Source organism: Pan paniscus, chromosome 9, assembly GCF_029289425.2.
Source record: "Pan paniscus chromosome 9, NHGRI_mPanPan1-v2.0_pri, whole genome shotgun sequence".
Taxonomy (NCBI): Eukaryota; Metazoa; Chordata; class Mammalia; order Primates; family Hominidae; genus Pan; species Pan paniscus.
The window spans coordinates 103,742,697-103,758,873 of record NC_073258.2 but is presented as its reverse complement, the minus strand read 5'-3'; the positions used below and the strand labels follow the sequence as shown (position 1 = coordinate 103,758,873).

The window sequence follows — 16,177 nt, the reverse complement described above, 5'->3', positions numbered from 1 at the left end:
TTTAGAAGAAATCTAGCTTTCCTTTTTTTTTTTTTTTTTTTAATGGGCCTCCCTGTCTGCCCTAGGCTGTCCTCAAACTTCACCCCTGGGCTCAAGCAATCCTCCAACCTCAGCCTCCTGAGTAGCTGGGACTATAGACATGCCCTATGCCCAGCTAGTTCTCCTTTTTAAGACCATGTAAGCCCAGCTCGTGAGGTTATGAAAAAAAAAGAGAAATCGGAAGGTAGAACAAAGCAACCATCAGAGAGTGTTTACAAAAAATTATTACTTCGTGCACTTGCAGAGTCAAATCACTTACATTTTAGAAAAATAAATACACCGCTAAGTGCCATCGACAATGAGTTTTTACTATACTCTAAACTGAAGCCAAAATCTTGATCTTAATCGTTCTTTTACTTAAAGATTTTTCATAATTTTAATCTAACTCAAATGGCCAATTGTTCATGTTATTCCTAGTCTGGGACCCCTCTGTGCTTTAGTATCTGGCTGTTCATAGACATTTTTCGTTCCCGTTTGGGTGACGTTTTGAACTTGAAAACTGATGATGACCTATGTTTTAAAAAGTCCCATATTGCTAATGACTGAATCAGCAGTAAATACATAATTCTAATTTAGTCCAGTTTTGTTTGTTCATTCTACAGGTTTTCAAATTTCCCAGTGATTTGGTAGACTTGTTAGAACCATTTTTAAATACCAGCTGAGCCCTATTGTGTTAAAGATGACATCTGAAACCACAAATCATTTCACAGTGGTAACCAGAAGGCTTGACTTTAACAATTAACAACCTGATATAAGGACTTGTGTTGACAAGCAGTTTGCCAACACATTATGATGTGATGACACATCCCTATCACCATCTAAAAACACTTTTCCCTGAACAATATTCTATAAACGAGCAGTCTGATTATTTTCTTAATGAATTAATGTTTATTTTAATCTTCGGAGGAATTTTTATTTATTTCTACTTAAGAAAACTACAGAACATATAATAATATGTTCTCATTAACCTTTCTGTGTTTTTTCTTTTGCGCTGATTATGTTCTTAAATGGAATGAGAAACTAGTAAAATACTAAAGTTGTTTGATAATAAACTTTATTTTTAAAGTTGAAAAATAGTGGCATGTATTTATTTTCATTTGTTATTAAAAATGTTTTTTTTAATGGGGGAGGTAATATTGTAATGATCCTCAGAAAAAGGCCCTCATTTTAGCCTTCATTTCATTTCCATAGACACTAGCATGGTATCCTATATGGTTGATGCTCAATTAATATATTCATTAAATTGATAGATAAAAAAGCTTCTTTTCTTCTAGTTTGAAGTAGTAACATTTCTACAAATATGTGAAAATCTATAAGAACAGTTAGCCTATTTGATTCTTTTTCTCCACTTTCAAATGTTTAATAAAATGTTATTTGTTTTCCAGCTTCTTAAGCACTTCTTATCTAATGAGATTTTAATATATTATGAAAATTTATTTGTAAAAACAAATGCTTTCTAATAAACTAACTTTTATAAGCTTAGTCAATGAATCAAACTTTTTTGGATAATTTTTCACTTAATCTCAAAATTAAATATTATGATACATGGAAGCAACTTAAAATAAATTATTGCTTTGCATTCCTGATTGAGCACCAATCTAATCTTGAACTCACTGGAAACAATCTATTTGAAAGGGTATATTTGGCTGTATTTTGTTTGGATAAAGGCATATAGTAAATTTCCCTCAAATGATCACATACATGTTGTAGGCTTTTCTGATTTTTTCTAAGGCACTGGCTACTCTAGATTATAGGATTTTACTCATATGTTAGGATACCCATTTCGTACTCACCCTAAAGCTGTATTCATGCTCCTTCTCTTTGTCTTACTATGTTCCTGACCTGAGCAGCATTTTCTTTCTGACTCTTAGTCACTCAAATTAACCTGCATTTCCAATCATTTATTTAAAGAAGTCCAATAAATCCAAAGATCATGGCCTATATTGCTCTACCCATTTACTTCTGCAGGGGACCAAAGATGGCACTTTGATTTCACGGTACTGAATGTGTGATGTTCTGAAAGGAATAATAGGGTAGAGGCCCCTAGGACTATTTTCCTGATGGTTGGACCAAGATTACTTCTATTATTCAAACTTAAAAATTGAGAAACTTGAAATTGGCCTACTGCAGCCCTAGTTTTCTTGGGCACTCCCTGAGATGTAGGAACCAAACAGCTCAGCTTTTAAGAAAATATCTGAGAATGGAAAGGGTGGAGGTCATAATTAGACAGGGACGGTGGTCAAGAACATTGAGTTTTGAGTTATTGGCCTAGGTTCAAATCCTGGTATCATTTATAAACTATATGACCGTATACAAGTATTTAACTTCTCAGTGTATCAGATTATTCATATGTAAAATGGAAAACAAGCTTTCTGACAGCACCTATGTGGCTGTTGTAAGGATTAAATGAGATAATGCCTTTTAAACCTAGAATGCAGTAATCCCTGTTTGTGCTAGCCATTACAGTTGTTCCGTTCCAGTGTAATTCTTCTACCTCTGTCTGGATCTGTAGGGAATTTATGCAGGACTCCATATTTGTCGAGAGGTCATGCCAGTGTGTTTAAATTCCAACCGTGGGGCTCAATCCTGCGGTTGTGCTGTAGCACTTCCAAGTCATCAAGCCTGGTTTTGGTCCAATATCGTGAACTTCAGGTAGACACAAGACATCTCTCTGTAGTTATTCTAGAGAAAATGCAGTTTATAATTTACCAGGCTGTAGTAAACATTCTAGAAGCAGTACTAAGTTTCTCTTCATGGAAGTAAACATGCCATCTTGATACACTTATTATTCGAAGAAGCAAAAGTAGATACGTTCTTACAGAAGGCAAAAAAAAATTTTTTTTGCTAAGTGAAGTAAAAAATGTACTACTCTCTGCTTCTTCCCACAGTATCCATAAATATGCTGAGGCCGTTTATTTTGCCAGATGGGTTTTGAGACCCTGCTGAAACAAGAGATGCTCTCATTTATATTTCCCTCAAATTCTACCACAAACCACACTCGGGAGGGAAAAGAAAAAGTCGCCACGTAAGCATGTTTACCTTCAAGTGACTAGGAAGTGGAAACCTATCCATAAGTGATGACTCACCATTGCAGGCCTATAAAAGTAAAGGTAATCTCTGCGGAAAGACAACAGTCCCCAGGCATCACCATTCAAGATGCATCCAGGGGTCCTGGCTGCCTTCCTCTTCTTGAGCTGGACTCATTGTCGGGCCCTGCCCCTTCCCAGTGGTGGTGATGAAGATGATTTGTCTGAGGAAGACCTCCAGTTTGCAGAGGTAGAGTATCTTGCCAATCCTGATGATGCGGTTGGTACATCTCAGAAATGTCCTTCTCTTTTAAACGCAGTTCATTTTGGTGTCTTTTCTAGCGCTACCTGAGATCATACTACCATCCTACAAATCTCGCGGGAATCCTGAAGGAGAATGCAGCAAGCTCCATGACTGAGAGGCTCCGAGAAATGCAGTCTTTTTTCGGCTTAGAGGTGACTGGCAAACTTGACGATAACACCTTAGATGTCATGAAAAAGCCAAGATGCGGGGTTCCTGATGTGGGTGAATACAATGTTTTCCCTCGAACTCTTAAATGGTCCAAAATGAATTTAACCTACAGGTAAATCATAGGCTATCTTTCTTTCATATTTGTTAGCCTTTTCTTGTAGTATTAAATGTCTAATATTAAGTAGGCCTTATTATTTAATTGGCAGTTAAATTCCAGAATAGCTTTAATATGGTTTCAGAGAAGGCCTCATAACATCTATTATTGTTACATTAACTCAGCATTATTTTTTAGTGGGCATCTCGAAGTATTTCTTTTAGAAATGAAATCAAAAGAGAAATAAAAGTAGATTAAAGAAAATTTGCAAACATAGTACATTAGGTGTATTTATTACAACAGTGCTCAAGATGAAGAGTTCCACTCTTTCTAGAAACTTTACAGAGCTATTTCATTTATTTGGGCTTTATCAATGTAATCTAAACTTTTAGCATACAAAATAAATTATATTAAACATTGGAATATTTTAAATTTAAGATGCCATATGGTCAGATATTTGGAGATACTCAAATGTGACTGAACTTTTGACTTTTTATTCCTGTATGGCATCATAAATAATACATTAGTTGAAACAATAAACCTCTAGTAGAACTTTCAAAGAAATTATCGCATTTTGAATTGAAAAGCAATATACCAAGAAAATGTATTCTAAAATAGCTGTCACTTTCCAAAAAGTTCATTGAAACTTTCTCTGTTAAATAGAATTGTGAATTACACCCCTGATATGACTCATTCTGAAGTTGAAAAGGCGTTCAAAAAAGCCTTCAAAGTTTGGTCCGATGTAACTCCTCTGAATTTTACCAGACTTCACGATGGCATTGCTGACATCATGATCTCTTTTGGAATTAAGGGTAATGATGCACATTTATTTTACAAACATTTTTATATTCTAATTCTTAGTTGGTTCCATTTTAAAATTATTTCTTTCAGTCATTCATTACTTTTTAAAGCATTCAACACTAATTTACCAAACGCCTGTGCTAAGTACTCCTGGATGTGATAAGACTCCTAACCCTTGCTTTTGTGTGTAGAGCATGGCGACTTCTACCCATTTGATGGGCCCTCTGGCCTGCTGGCTCACGCTTTTCCTCCTGGGCCAAATTATGGAGGAGATGCCCATTTTGATGACGATGAAACCTGGACAAGTAGTTCCAAAGGTAATATTTCTTATAAAGATATCATTTATGTGTTATTAGATTAGACAGTGAACACACTGGTATGAAGTTAAAACACATAAAAGTTAAATATATTTGGTATTTGACTATATTTTCTTAAATAAAGTTTATCTTAGATGTATTAGTGTCTCTACAAGTGACATTTCTACAAATTGATATCAACATTAAAAAATGAACAAAATCTACTTAATCTGTCACTGTGGCTTGAGGGATACTAATGAACTTTGAAGTAGGACCAAAATGTTTATGTTTGTCAGCCAACATGTTATTACTGCAAATTACCTTTTGGCATGTTGAAGAAGTACAGTTTATTATAAATATCTAACTAAAAACTACCAGGGCTGGATCTATGGGTCATACATGAATTAGATGTGAATTGAAATAGTTTTTTGCTTGGTAGAAATATGTTCAATCAAATTTCTGTTTCCCATTATATGAGTTGCTTGATTCAGTCTTGTCTATATATTGTAAACACTATTCTTAAAAACCTAGACAGACTCTTACTCCAAACAGCATGAAACAGACAAGATGATGGTTGTATTTACAAGAGCAAAATGAAACTGAATGTTGAATGAGATCAGTTAGTAGTTAAATCTTCAAGTCTCAAAATAATTGGGAATGTTAACTTAGGAAGAAAAGCCATAGATTGTTCTAACTAGGACTTAGTTATGACAAGTAGATGTTGTCTTCAAAGACAGCTGATTTTTATTTTTCATTTACATAAAAAAGATTATTTCTCCAAAGAATAAAACTGGGCCTTACATGATCAGTGTCTCAACTCTAATACCTCCATTCTGTCTATGGAGGGAAAAGTGAAAATTTATATATTTATGTTCTGGGTATTTCACAGGTAAGAATGGTTTCAGGAAGAAGAAATAATATCCAGCATTGTTAAGGCAGAATCACAGTAAGCCTCAAATTTAGGTTCCTTTATAAATTCTGGGTTTGAAATATTTAATTGAAGTGAATAAAAACATCCACAAACAAGTCTGGATTCATTTTTCAGTGGAAGGCCAAGAGCGGTATCCATTACTAGTCATTCAATGAAGAATTAGTTAACACTCAGATTATGTGACCTCTAATTGCTCTCATGGTCTGCAAGATTTGCTAGGTTGGTTCATTTTCTTCATGCAGAGGCTACAATAGCAAAGGGTATTTAAGGTCAAATGGAATCCACTGGCTCTAGTTTTCAGGTAATCTAAGCACAAGTAACAACAATCCTATTGCCTTACACTTCTTATTTTTCTTTTAGTTTTTTATTTTCTTTTTTCCAGTTTGAAATACCTGCATTAGGAAGCTCAAAATTGGCAGACAGAATGCTTAGAGGGAACAATGTAAATACAGTGACATAGTAGTCTTCTAGAGTAGAGAAAAGATGGCTAATCATGTCTAGAGTTTCTGTTTCTCCAGAACCCAGAGTCTAGAGACGTTCTGGAAAGAATCATTTGGTTGGAATTTGCTCCCAAGAGTATACACAGAGAACCTATTTAGTGCATCCTCCATCCTTGGTACCGTCCCTTTGGATGCTGCCTCCTGATTGGAGGATGTTCTGGGCAGCACCCTAGCTAGGTACCACCCTATGTGATTTCCCCACTCGTTTAAGGTAATCTCTGTCCACTTCCCTCACCTGACCTGACAATACTAAGCGCAAATCAGGAGTTCTAGTGTATTCACAGTAAATCCTTATTAATTACTAATTACATGAGAGTAATCTGTTGACATTCTAATTGTGTAGGCAGGTATAATCAAAAGAACACTAAATTATTTATAAGGATTAAATCAATACTTTGAATCTTCCTTCAAGCAACTGAATATTGATTTTAAAAAGTAAGAGACTGAAGAAAGAGAAAAGAAAGTATATAGCCAAGAAAGAAACATACCAAATAGATAAAATGATATTCCTTTCATTACATGGTTACTGGAATTCCTTTTTTCCCTCATTGTTTCTTTGTTTTCTTACAGGCTACAACTTGTTTCTTGTTGCTGCACATGAGTTCGGCCACTCCTTAGGTCTTGACCACTCCAAGGACCCTGGAGCACTCATGTTTCCTATCTACACCTACACCGGCAAAAGCCACTTTATGCTTCCTGATGACGATGTACAAGGGATCCAGTCTCTCTATGGTAACTCAGTTATAGAAATAGAATGTATCAGTTATAAAAGCAGAAGAAACCCATGCGTTTATTTTCTAAATTGCAGTCATGCTGCATAATGATGTTTTGGTACAGTGAAGCGGATGCATGACAAAGATTTCATAATACTGTAATACAGTATTTTTAATGTACCTTTCTTATATTTAGACACACTTAATACTCACCATTGTGTTATATGTGCCTACAGTACTCAGTACAGTAATATGCTGGACAGGTTTCTAGCCTAGGAGCCATGGGCTGTTCCATATAGCCTATATCTGTAGTAGGTTATATATCTAGGTTTGTGTAAGTACATGCTATGATGTTCACCCAATGACAAAATCTCCTAACAACACATTTTTCAGAATGTATCCCTGTTGTTAAGCAACACATGACTCTACTAATTGAATTCACCACTGCCAATGCTGCTTTCTTGGTTTTGTTGTTAAAACCTAGGAAAACATACCCATTTTTTCTTTCCAAATCTAACTACCCACTCAAATAGAAAAGATTTCATTCTCCAAATTTTTGCAGACTATAACTCCTCGTATTTGTACTTTATACATTGCAATGTGCATTTGATATCCTCCAAACACCTCTGCAATAAGAAAGAAAAATATTTTATTCCCCATTTAACCAATGAAGAAACAAAGCCCTGTAGAGTTTAAGTAGCATACCTATAGTAACAAGGTTGGTGGTGAAAGTGAGATCCTAAGGCTTTTAGAAATTCCAAGTACTCTTTCAACCAGTCCAATCTGGCACAGTAGAAACCTCTCAAGTGGCCTGTGGTAGTTTTTAATCAACATCTACAGTAACCATTGTAAAAAAAAAATTCTTCCTTTTCACTTCCCCCCCCCCAAGTTTTCAATAATATTTACAAAATTATTAAACTTCAACCCAAGTATTTATTTATAGATGACCTATTATAGAGTTAAAGCCACAGTACACAGTCATCAGTGTAAACACTTCTAGAGCACATAGCTCAGAAAACTTGCTCATAGCCTCCAACCCATTCTTTTACCCTCTAGATTTCAATCTATCACAGTAGCTAGCATAGCCATGGGCATGAACTTGAAGATGGCAAAGGGAATTTGCAAATTTATTTTGCAATTATTATTTCTACATTGTTATGACTCAGGGACTGATGAAAGAACTAATAAAAACTAGACAGAAAGAAAAACAGTGTAGGATTATTATTATTATATACTGCACCCCCATCCTGTCTGCACTCATGGGAGACAGTTGGAAATTTACCAACATGTGGCAAGTCACATAAGTGCTGAAGGCCTGGCTTGTCACAGCTGAGATACAGCTGCACCATGGCAAACTGGTGAAGCAACATTAGCTGATGTTGACAGCTGGTAAAATAGTCAAGAGGAGGAGGCAAGATGAGGGCTTTTGCAGGAAAAATACGCCATCAAAAATGGCTTTAAGGGGAATCTAGTTTTCAAGAGCAATCTGTCAATAGATTGTGCAAGGTGTAGGGAAAATTTCTCAAATTCTGTGGCTTTTTCCCCTCCTTTTTATCATCAACCTCAAGAAACCTAAGTTTATACTTCTAAAGAATCTCGAGAGGTCTTGAAGGATGGAAGTGGAGGGGAGGAAGGAAGTAAGATTACACGGTACTTGCACCATGATGTAGGAGCCCCAGGACCTACAGCTTTTCCCGGAGAAACCCTCTCCCACTGTCCATCAGCAGATCAGCCTGTTGTGCTGTGACTCAGGTTATCAGTAATGTCACACTCATAACTTCTCTCTTGCCTTTCACGACTACAGGTCCAGGAGATGAAGACCCCAACCCTAAACATCCAAAAACGCCAGACAAATGTGACCCTTCCTTATCCCTTGATGCCATTACCAGTCTCCGAGGAGAAACAATGATCTTTAAAGACAGGTACTCTTGAGATTCTTTCATAAAGTCTGTATGCGACAAACATCTGTGAAGCTGCTTCTGCATATTGCCAAAACATCCTGTCACACTTCCAAAGGCGAAGTTAGCAGTAAAAATGGGCAGGCAGTTTATTTACATATTTCAGATCAAATAAATGACTGATGGATAAATGTTTTACTTTTCAACGTATAACCTTGACATTGTGTAGCTTCCTTTTACATCTCTAGTTACAGTCTTTCTTATAAATATAACCAAGAAAATCTAGAAATCCAATTTGTTTTAAAAACAGACAAGCATTGAAAGTAACTGCTGTATTAATAAATGGTTACTCGTTAGGCCCACACGGATTCATTTTGGTATGGAAAGACTTTGATTCTAGATACATGTTGGAATTTGAGGGATGAAATGAAATGAACCTAGAAATGCAATATAAAATTTTAATTTCTACACTGTTCTAGTATGCTTGTTTATTCATTCATTTATTGATCCCTCATCTGTGATCCAATAGCATGTTTATCCCCTCTGTTATAACTCTAATTACATTGTACTCGTGGGGCGGGGGGTGGTTCTCATGTATGTTTTCCCAGGCCATGAGACCATGGAAGACATAGTTCATATAACTCATATCTTCTCTCTGGAGGCCAACAAAGTGCCTGGCACATTTGCTTGCCCCTGGCAAGATACCCAAAATTGAGCAAGACAGTTTCAACCCGCAAAGAACTCAGAGACCTCACACAGGCTCTGTGAGATTTCAAAGTTGAATACCTTACGCTAGTTAGGATAGCACAACTTGTCACTGGCGCTTAAAGGGTAATGGAATTTTTTTTCCCTTCACAGGTGGGAGGTATTGGTTGTATCTAACTTGTCTGTGTTGATGTGGAGAGAGGTGACTAGCAGGATAGAAATATTGCATTTAAAAATGTGACAGAAAACTCCATTTTACTTTTGTGTTAGATTCTTCTGGCGCCTGCATCCTCAGCAGGTTGATGCGGAGCTGTTTTTAACGAAATCATTTTGGCCAGAACTTCCCAACCGTATTGATGCTGCATATGAGCACCCTTCTCATGACCTCATCTTCATCTTCAGAGGTAAGCTTTCCACAGAGGAGGCCTCGCACAAGACCAGGGGAGGCAGTGCTGAATTTGATGCCACTAGAGATTCAGTAAAATGATCACTACTGAAAATATACCTAAATTAAAGACCAAGTATTAAAAAAACGGAAGCCAGAAAGTACCTGAAACCATTCTACCATGAATCTCCAAATTGAACATAGAAAAGGTCTACATTATTAGTCTTGTCATATCCACTCTTTCTTTCATATGAATCATGTCAGTTTTTTCTCTTAGTTCTGCTTAAAAATTGTTTATTGAGAAAACATTATACCAATATATTCTGAAAAAGTGGAAAAAATATTATGAATCATTCTTCCTTCTGAAAACTCAGTTTATTTCATTTGCTCATTTTCATTATGTAATACAAATTTTTACATATTTATTTTCATAGTATAGATACATTTTTATATTCTACTGCTTTCCTTGACATAAAATTATGACCAATTTCCAAATTGCTACTTTATCTTTATGACCATAATTTAAAATGATTACATAACTTCCTGCTGACACTGTTTCTATTGTTCAACTATTTATAATATTAATGTTATAATAAAGCTACTTTTTAGAGAATAAAATAACTTTCAAACTGGTATAACGTTTGAGTTTTCAGTCTAATTTACTCTTCCTACTGTGTTGTTTGTTCATGTACAAATTTTAATGTATTTTTTTCACCTAGCTTTAAACTTAATATTCAGAGCTAATAAATTGCCAAGTTAATTGTGATATTTGATTAGCTATATTCATAATTGGGAAGTTAAGATCCTAAATTTTATTTTTTTGTTTCAAGAATGCTTATATTTTTATGTTTCATAAACATGATGACTGTAAATACTAAATATTTTATTAATATTTCTCAATGTAAAAGTGGGCCTGTCTTTAAGCACATGTCTATATATGTAAGTCCTAATAGATTCCCTTGGATAACAGAACTGTTATTTCACTCATTCCAGGTAGAAAATTTTGGGCTCTTAATGGTTATGACATTCTGGAAGGTTATCCCAAAAAAATATCTGAACTGGGTCTTCCAAAAGAAGTTAAGAAGATAAGTGCAGCTGTTCACTTTGAGGATACAGGCAAGACTCTCCTGTTCTCAGGAAACCAGGTCTGGAGGTATGGCAGCAGTAGGTACTGACCCATCTGTGTCATAGCCGCAAAGTGCCTCAAACATCTGTCACTACTATACATTATTCCTACACACTACTGTAAATGTCATACTAGTCATTCATTTTCATTCCATGTCAGCTCTTTCAGGCAGCCCCTCAGACATGTATTTAAAAGTCTCAAGCTCTCTTGAACACACCACACACACACACACACACACACACACACACTACTCAAACATTCCTCTTCTCAAACACTCTTTTCTTAGCCATTTGTTGTGCCTCTCAACCATCTTTGGCACCCCCTCTTTCTTTCTTTTTTTTTGAGACTGAGTCTTGCTCTGTTATCCAGGCTTGAGTGTAGTGGCATGATCTTGGCTCACTGTAACCTCTGCCTCCTGTATTGAAGCAATTCTCGTGTCTTGTGTCTCAGTCTCCCAAGAAGCTGGGATTACAGGCATGTGCCACTACACCCAACTAATTTTTGTATTTTTAGTAGAGATGGAGTTTTGCCACATTGGTCAGGCTCCTGGCTTCCAGCAATCCACCTGCCTCAGCCTCCCAAAATGGTGGAATTACAGTCGTGAGCCACTACACCTGATTGGCACCTTCTCTTTCTAATCTTTCTCCTGTATTCTCTTTCTTGTCACTTTCTCCTAATTTACATGTAGCTCCATCTTCCGTGGCCAAAGAGGATACCAGCATGAGTACAGGAAAAGATTGGTTTAGAGAAGGCCCTCCTATCTGCAGAGTTAGCTGATCCACTGAAGAGGTTGACCAGGAAGCTGACAGGCCCATAGTTTCTAAAGTGAAACTTTCTGAAGGGCGAGTGAAGCTGGAATGTTTAAAACATATGTAAAGATTTAGGCAGCATTGACATCAACAACATTTAAGAGTCCAGATTCAAGTCTATATTTGGGAATGGGAATATCTCATCAGTACCCTATATTCTAAATGTTTAAAGTGGAAACTTTCCTCCATCTCTACATATACACAGTCACACACACACATGCATACCCGCACACACGCACATACCCGTATATATCATCTTTGCCTTTTGACTTATTTCTGACAATGACATTTACAACATTCTAGAAATCACTGCCAGCTTCTACCAGGTACCGCATTTCATTCCCTACCTCCATAAGAAGTATATGGTTCAGTCAGGATTAATTGCTTACTGCATCTCAGATATGCTGTTTTTTATATCCCCTTAAGCTTCTCTTAGGCAATTTTTTTTTTGCCAGAAGATCCTTCCCTGCATCTCTCCCTCTTGAAATTCTATCCATTGTTTAAAGTTCATTCGAAATATCTTTTCATCTACAAAGCCTCTTTTGATTTCCCCATTCAGGGATTATTGCCCGGCTTCCTGTACTCCCATGACATTTCATGATTACTCTCTCATGCTTGACTTCTATTGCCTGGCGTTGCAGTTATGTGTATACACATGCCTTAGCTTTATTGGTAGTTTAGTGGTTCTTATCTTTTACTTGTTGGAACATACCTCCAAGATATTCAAAAAGCTCTCATCAGTAACAGTAGTGGCACCTTATGGGAGCCTGTTTTCCTAGGTTAATTTTAGGATATGTTTGCCTGGTTAGGGTGTGGCTGTGGGCAGGGGAGAAGGAGCTTGAAATATGCAGTTATGGAGGGGGAAAGCTATGCTTCCCTTCCTACCTTTAGTATTACCATATGCCCCTACAACTTTTTAGTACAGAAATTAAACCTTAAATATTTTTGTAGCCATTACTGTACACTAAGTAAGTAAGTGCAAGTAAGTGCAAGTTGTCTTACAGATAGTGAGAGATCAACAGCTAATTGTTCTATGCACAAACATGCATTTATTTCATGCTTAAGAACATGTTCCTAATGACATACTTTTATAACAGATATATCATTTGTGAAATGGAAATGAGCTTGTAACTCTCTTTAAAGAGATGGCCTTTGGGCAAGTCAACAAATACTCATCAAGCATCCACTGTACACTCAGTATTCTCATTCCTAATTTTAAAAAGCTACCAGATGTTTAAAATGGACTGAAAATTTTAAAATTCTTGTCAATTTTGAAAGATGCCATTGTATCTATTGTATTATTTCTAAGGTACTTTCTAAGAAATATAACTGACTTAGGAGTTTTTTTTCTTTAAATAGATATGATGATACTAACCATATTATGGATAAAGACTATCCGAGACTAATAGAAGAAGAATTCCCAGGAATTGGTGATAAAGTAGATGCTGTCTACGAGAAAAATGGTAAGTAGTTACATTGCATTGACTTTAAAGAGGAGCTTCTGTAGCCCCTCAAAACTCTTTTCTGTACAAAGCATGTTTATATAGGACCTAGATGTGTTAATAAATGTATGGCAGTTAAGGAATTAATCGTTCCTGTGTGACTACCTACAAAGACAGCAAACCAAAAAAAACATGGTTAGAATAAATAAGAATTTTACTTAATGATTGCTAATTCTATAAATACGAGATGCTAAACCTTCAACATTACCTTAATCTATGCTTAAAGATGCCAAAATGCAAGGATATTGCCAGAATTCAAACTGACTGTGGAGTGGGAAGTAATTTATATATAAAGACTCATAACTACCATAACTATATAGTGACTTTTTACTTTAATTATGTTCTCAACCTTTTTTTTTTTTTTTTTGACAGAGTCTCACTCTGTCGCCCAGGCTGGAGTTCATTGGCGCAATCTCAGCTCGCTGCAACCTCCGCCTCCTGGGTTCAAGAGATTCTCCTGCCTCAGCCTCAGGAGTAGCTGGGATTACAGGTGCCTGCCACCATGCCCGGCTGATTTTTGCACTTTTAGTAGAGATGGGGTTTCGCCATGTTGGCCAGGCTGGTCTTGACCTCCTGGCCTCAAGCGATTCACCCACCTCGGCCTCCCAAAGTGCTCAGATTACAGGCCTGACCTCACCGACCTCCTTTAACTATGAAAAGAGATATTATTGATAACTTATAACAAATAGGCTGGGTGCGGTGGCTCATGCCTGTAATCTGAGCACTTTGGGAAGCTGAGGTGGGAGGATCACTTGAGGTCAGGAGTTCAAGACCAGCCTGACCAACATGGCGAAACCCCATCTCTACTAAAAATACAAAAAAAAAAAAAAAAAAAAAAAAGCTGGGCGTGGTGGCATGCACCTGTAATCCCAGCTAGTCAGGAGGCTGAGGCAGGAGAATCACTTTAACTTAGGAGTCAGAGGTTGCAGTGAGCCAAGATCACTGCCACTGCACTCCAGCCTGGATGACAGAGTGAGACTCTGTCTAATATACACACACAAAAATCGATAATCCAAGTAGCAAAACTGTGTAGGAAGATTCACACCTTAAAAGAACAACTAAAAAATAAAAATAAAAAAATAAAAAATTTAAAAAGGAACAACTATTAAAGCACTAATAGAGTTTAAAAAGAAAAAGTTTGAAATTCCTACAAATGGGATCTAAGAGATTGAACCATTAACTGGATTAAAACCTTATTATTTTCAAACTCTGAAATTGTCTTTATGCTTTTTCTTATAGGTTATATCTATTTTTTCAATGGACCCATACAGTTTGAATACAGCATCTGGAGTAACCGTATTGTTCGCGTCATGCCAGCAAATTCCATATTGTGGTGTTAAGTGTCTTTTTAAAAATTGTTATTTAAATCCTGAAGAGCATTTGGGGTAATACTTCCAGAAGTGCAGGGTGGGGGAAGGAGAGCTATCAGGAGAAAGCTTGGTTCTGTGAACAAGCTTCAGTAAGTTATCTTTGAATACGTAGTATCTATATGACTATGCGTGGCTGGAACCACATTGAAGAATGTTAGAGTAATGAAATGGAGGATCTCTAAAGAGCACCTGATTCTTGTTGCTGTACAAAAGCAATGGTTGATGATACTTCCCACACCACAAATGGGACACATGGTCTGTCAATGAGAGCATAATTTAAAAATATATTTATAAGGAAATTTTACAAGGGCATAAAGTAAATACATTCATATAATGAATAAATCATTCTTACTAAAAAGTATAAAATAGTATGAAAATGGAACTTTGGGAGAGCCATACATAAAAGAAATAAACCAAAGGAAAATGTCTGTAATAATAGACTGTAACTTCCAAATAAATAATTTTCATTTTGCACTGAGGATATTCACATGTATGTGTCCTTCTTCACACAGACACTAACAAAATATCAAAGTCATTAAAGACAGGAGACAAAAGAGCAGTGGTAAGAATAGTAGAAGTGGCCTTTGAATTCTGTTTAATTTTCACTTTTGGCAATGACTCAAAGTCTGCTCTCATATAAGACAAATATTCCTTTGCATATTATAAAGGATAAAGAAGGATGATGTCTTTTTATTAAAATATTTCAGGTTCTTCAGAAGTCACACATTACAAAGTTAAAATCGTTATCAAAATAGTCTAAGGCCATGGCATCCCTTTTTCATAAATTATTTGATTATTTAAGACTAAACGTTGCATTTTAACCCTATTTTACCTAGCTAATTATTTAATTGTCCAGTTTGTCTTGGATATATAGGCTATTTTCTAAAGACTTGTATAGCATGAAATAAAATATATCTTATAAAGTGGAAGTACGTATATTAAAAAAGAGACATCCAAAAATTTTTTTTAAAGCAGTCTACTAGATTGTGATCCCTTGAGATATGGAAGGATGCCTTTTTTTCTCTGCATTAAAAAAAATCCCCCAGCACTTCCCACAGTGCCTATTGATACTTGGGGAGGGTGCTTGGCACTTATTGAATATATGATCGGCCATCAAGGGAAGAACTATTGTGCTCAGAGACACTGTTGATAAAAACTCAGGCAAAGAAAATGAAATGCATATTTGCAAAGTGTATTAGGAAGTGTTTATGTTGTTTATAATAAAAATATATTTTCAACAGACAATTGCTATATGGTACATTTTGTCTTTAGGTATAATTTCAATCTTTCCTCACCCAAAGAGGGTTCATTGCCAATATTTTTATTTTTGGAGACAGAGTCTCGCTCAGTTGCCCAGGCTTGAATGCAGTGGTGTGATTCCAGCTCACTGCAACCTCCACTTCCCGAGTTCAGGCAATTCTCCTGCCTCAGCCTCCCAAGTAGCTGGGATTACAGGTGAGCGCCACCATGCCCGGCTAGTTTTTGTATTTTTAATAGAGATGGGGTTTCA

The 16,177-nt window shown here is 36.3% G+C and overlaps 1 protein-coding gene across 1 annotated transcript; it reads left to right on the top strand.

Annotated features, from left to right (window-relative positions):
- The first annotated feature begins 2,927 nt into the window (after positions 1–2,927).
- Positions 2,928–15,912, top strand: MMP13 (matrix metallopeptidase 13). Its single transcript, XM_003828373.5, has 10 exons — positions 2,928–3,315; positions 3,408–3,649; positions 4,295–4,443; positions 4,624–4,749; positions 6,730–6,891; positions 8,677–8,794; positions 9,746–9,879; positions 10,854–11,013; positions 13,155–13,258; positions 14,537–15,912. Exons 1-10 carry the CDS (start codon positions 3,196–3,198, stop codon positions 14,635–14,637), a joined length of 1,416 nt encoding a protein of 471 aa, XP_003828421.1. The 5' UTR covers positions 2,928–3,195; the 3' UTR covers positions 14,638–15,912.
- The last annotated feature ends 265 nt before the right edge of the window (positions 15,913–16,177 follow it).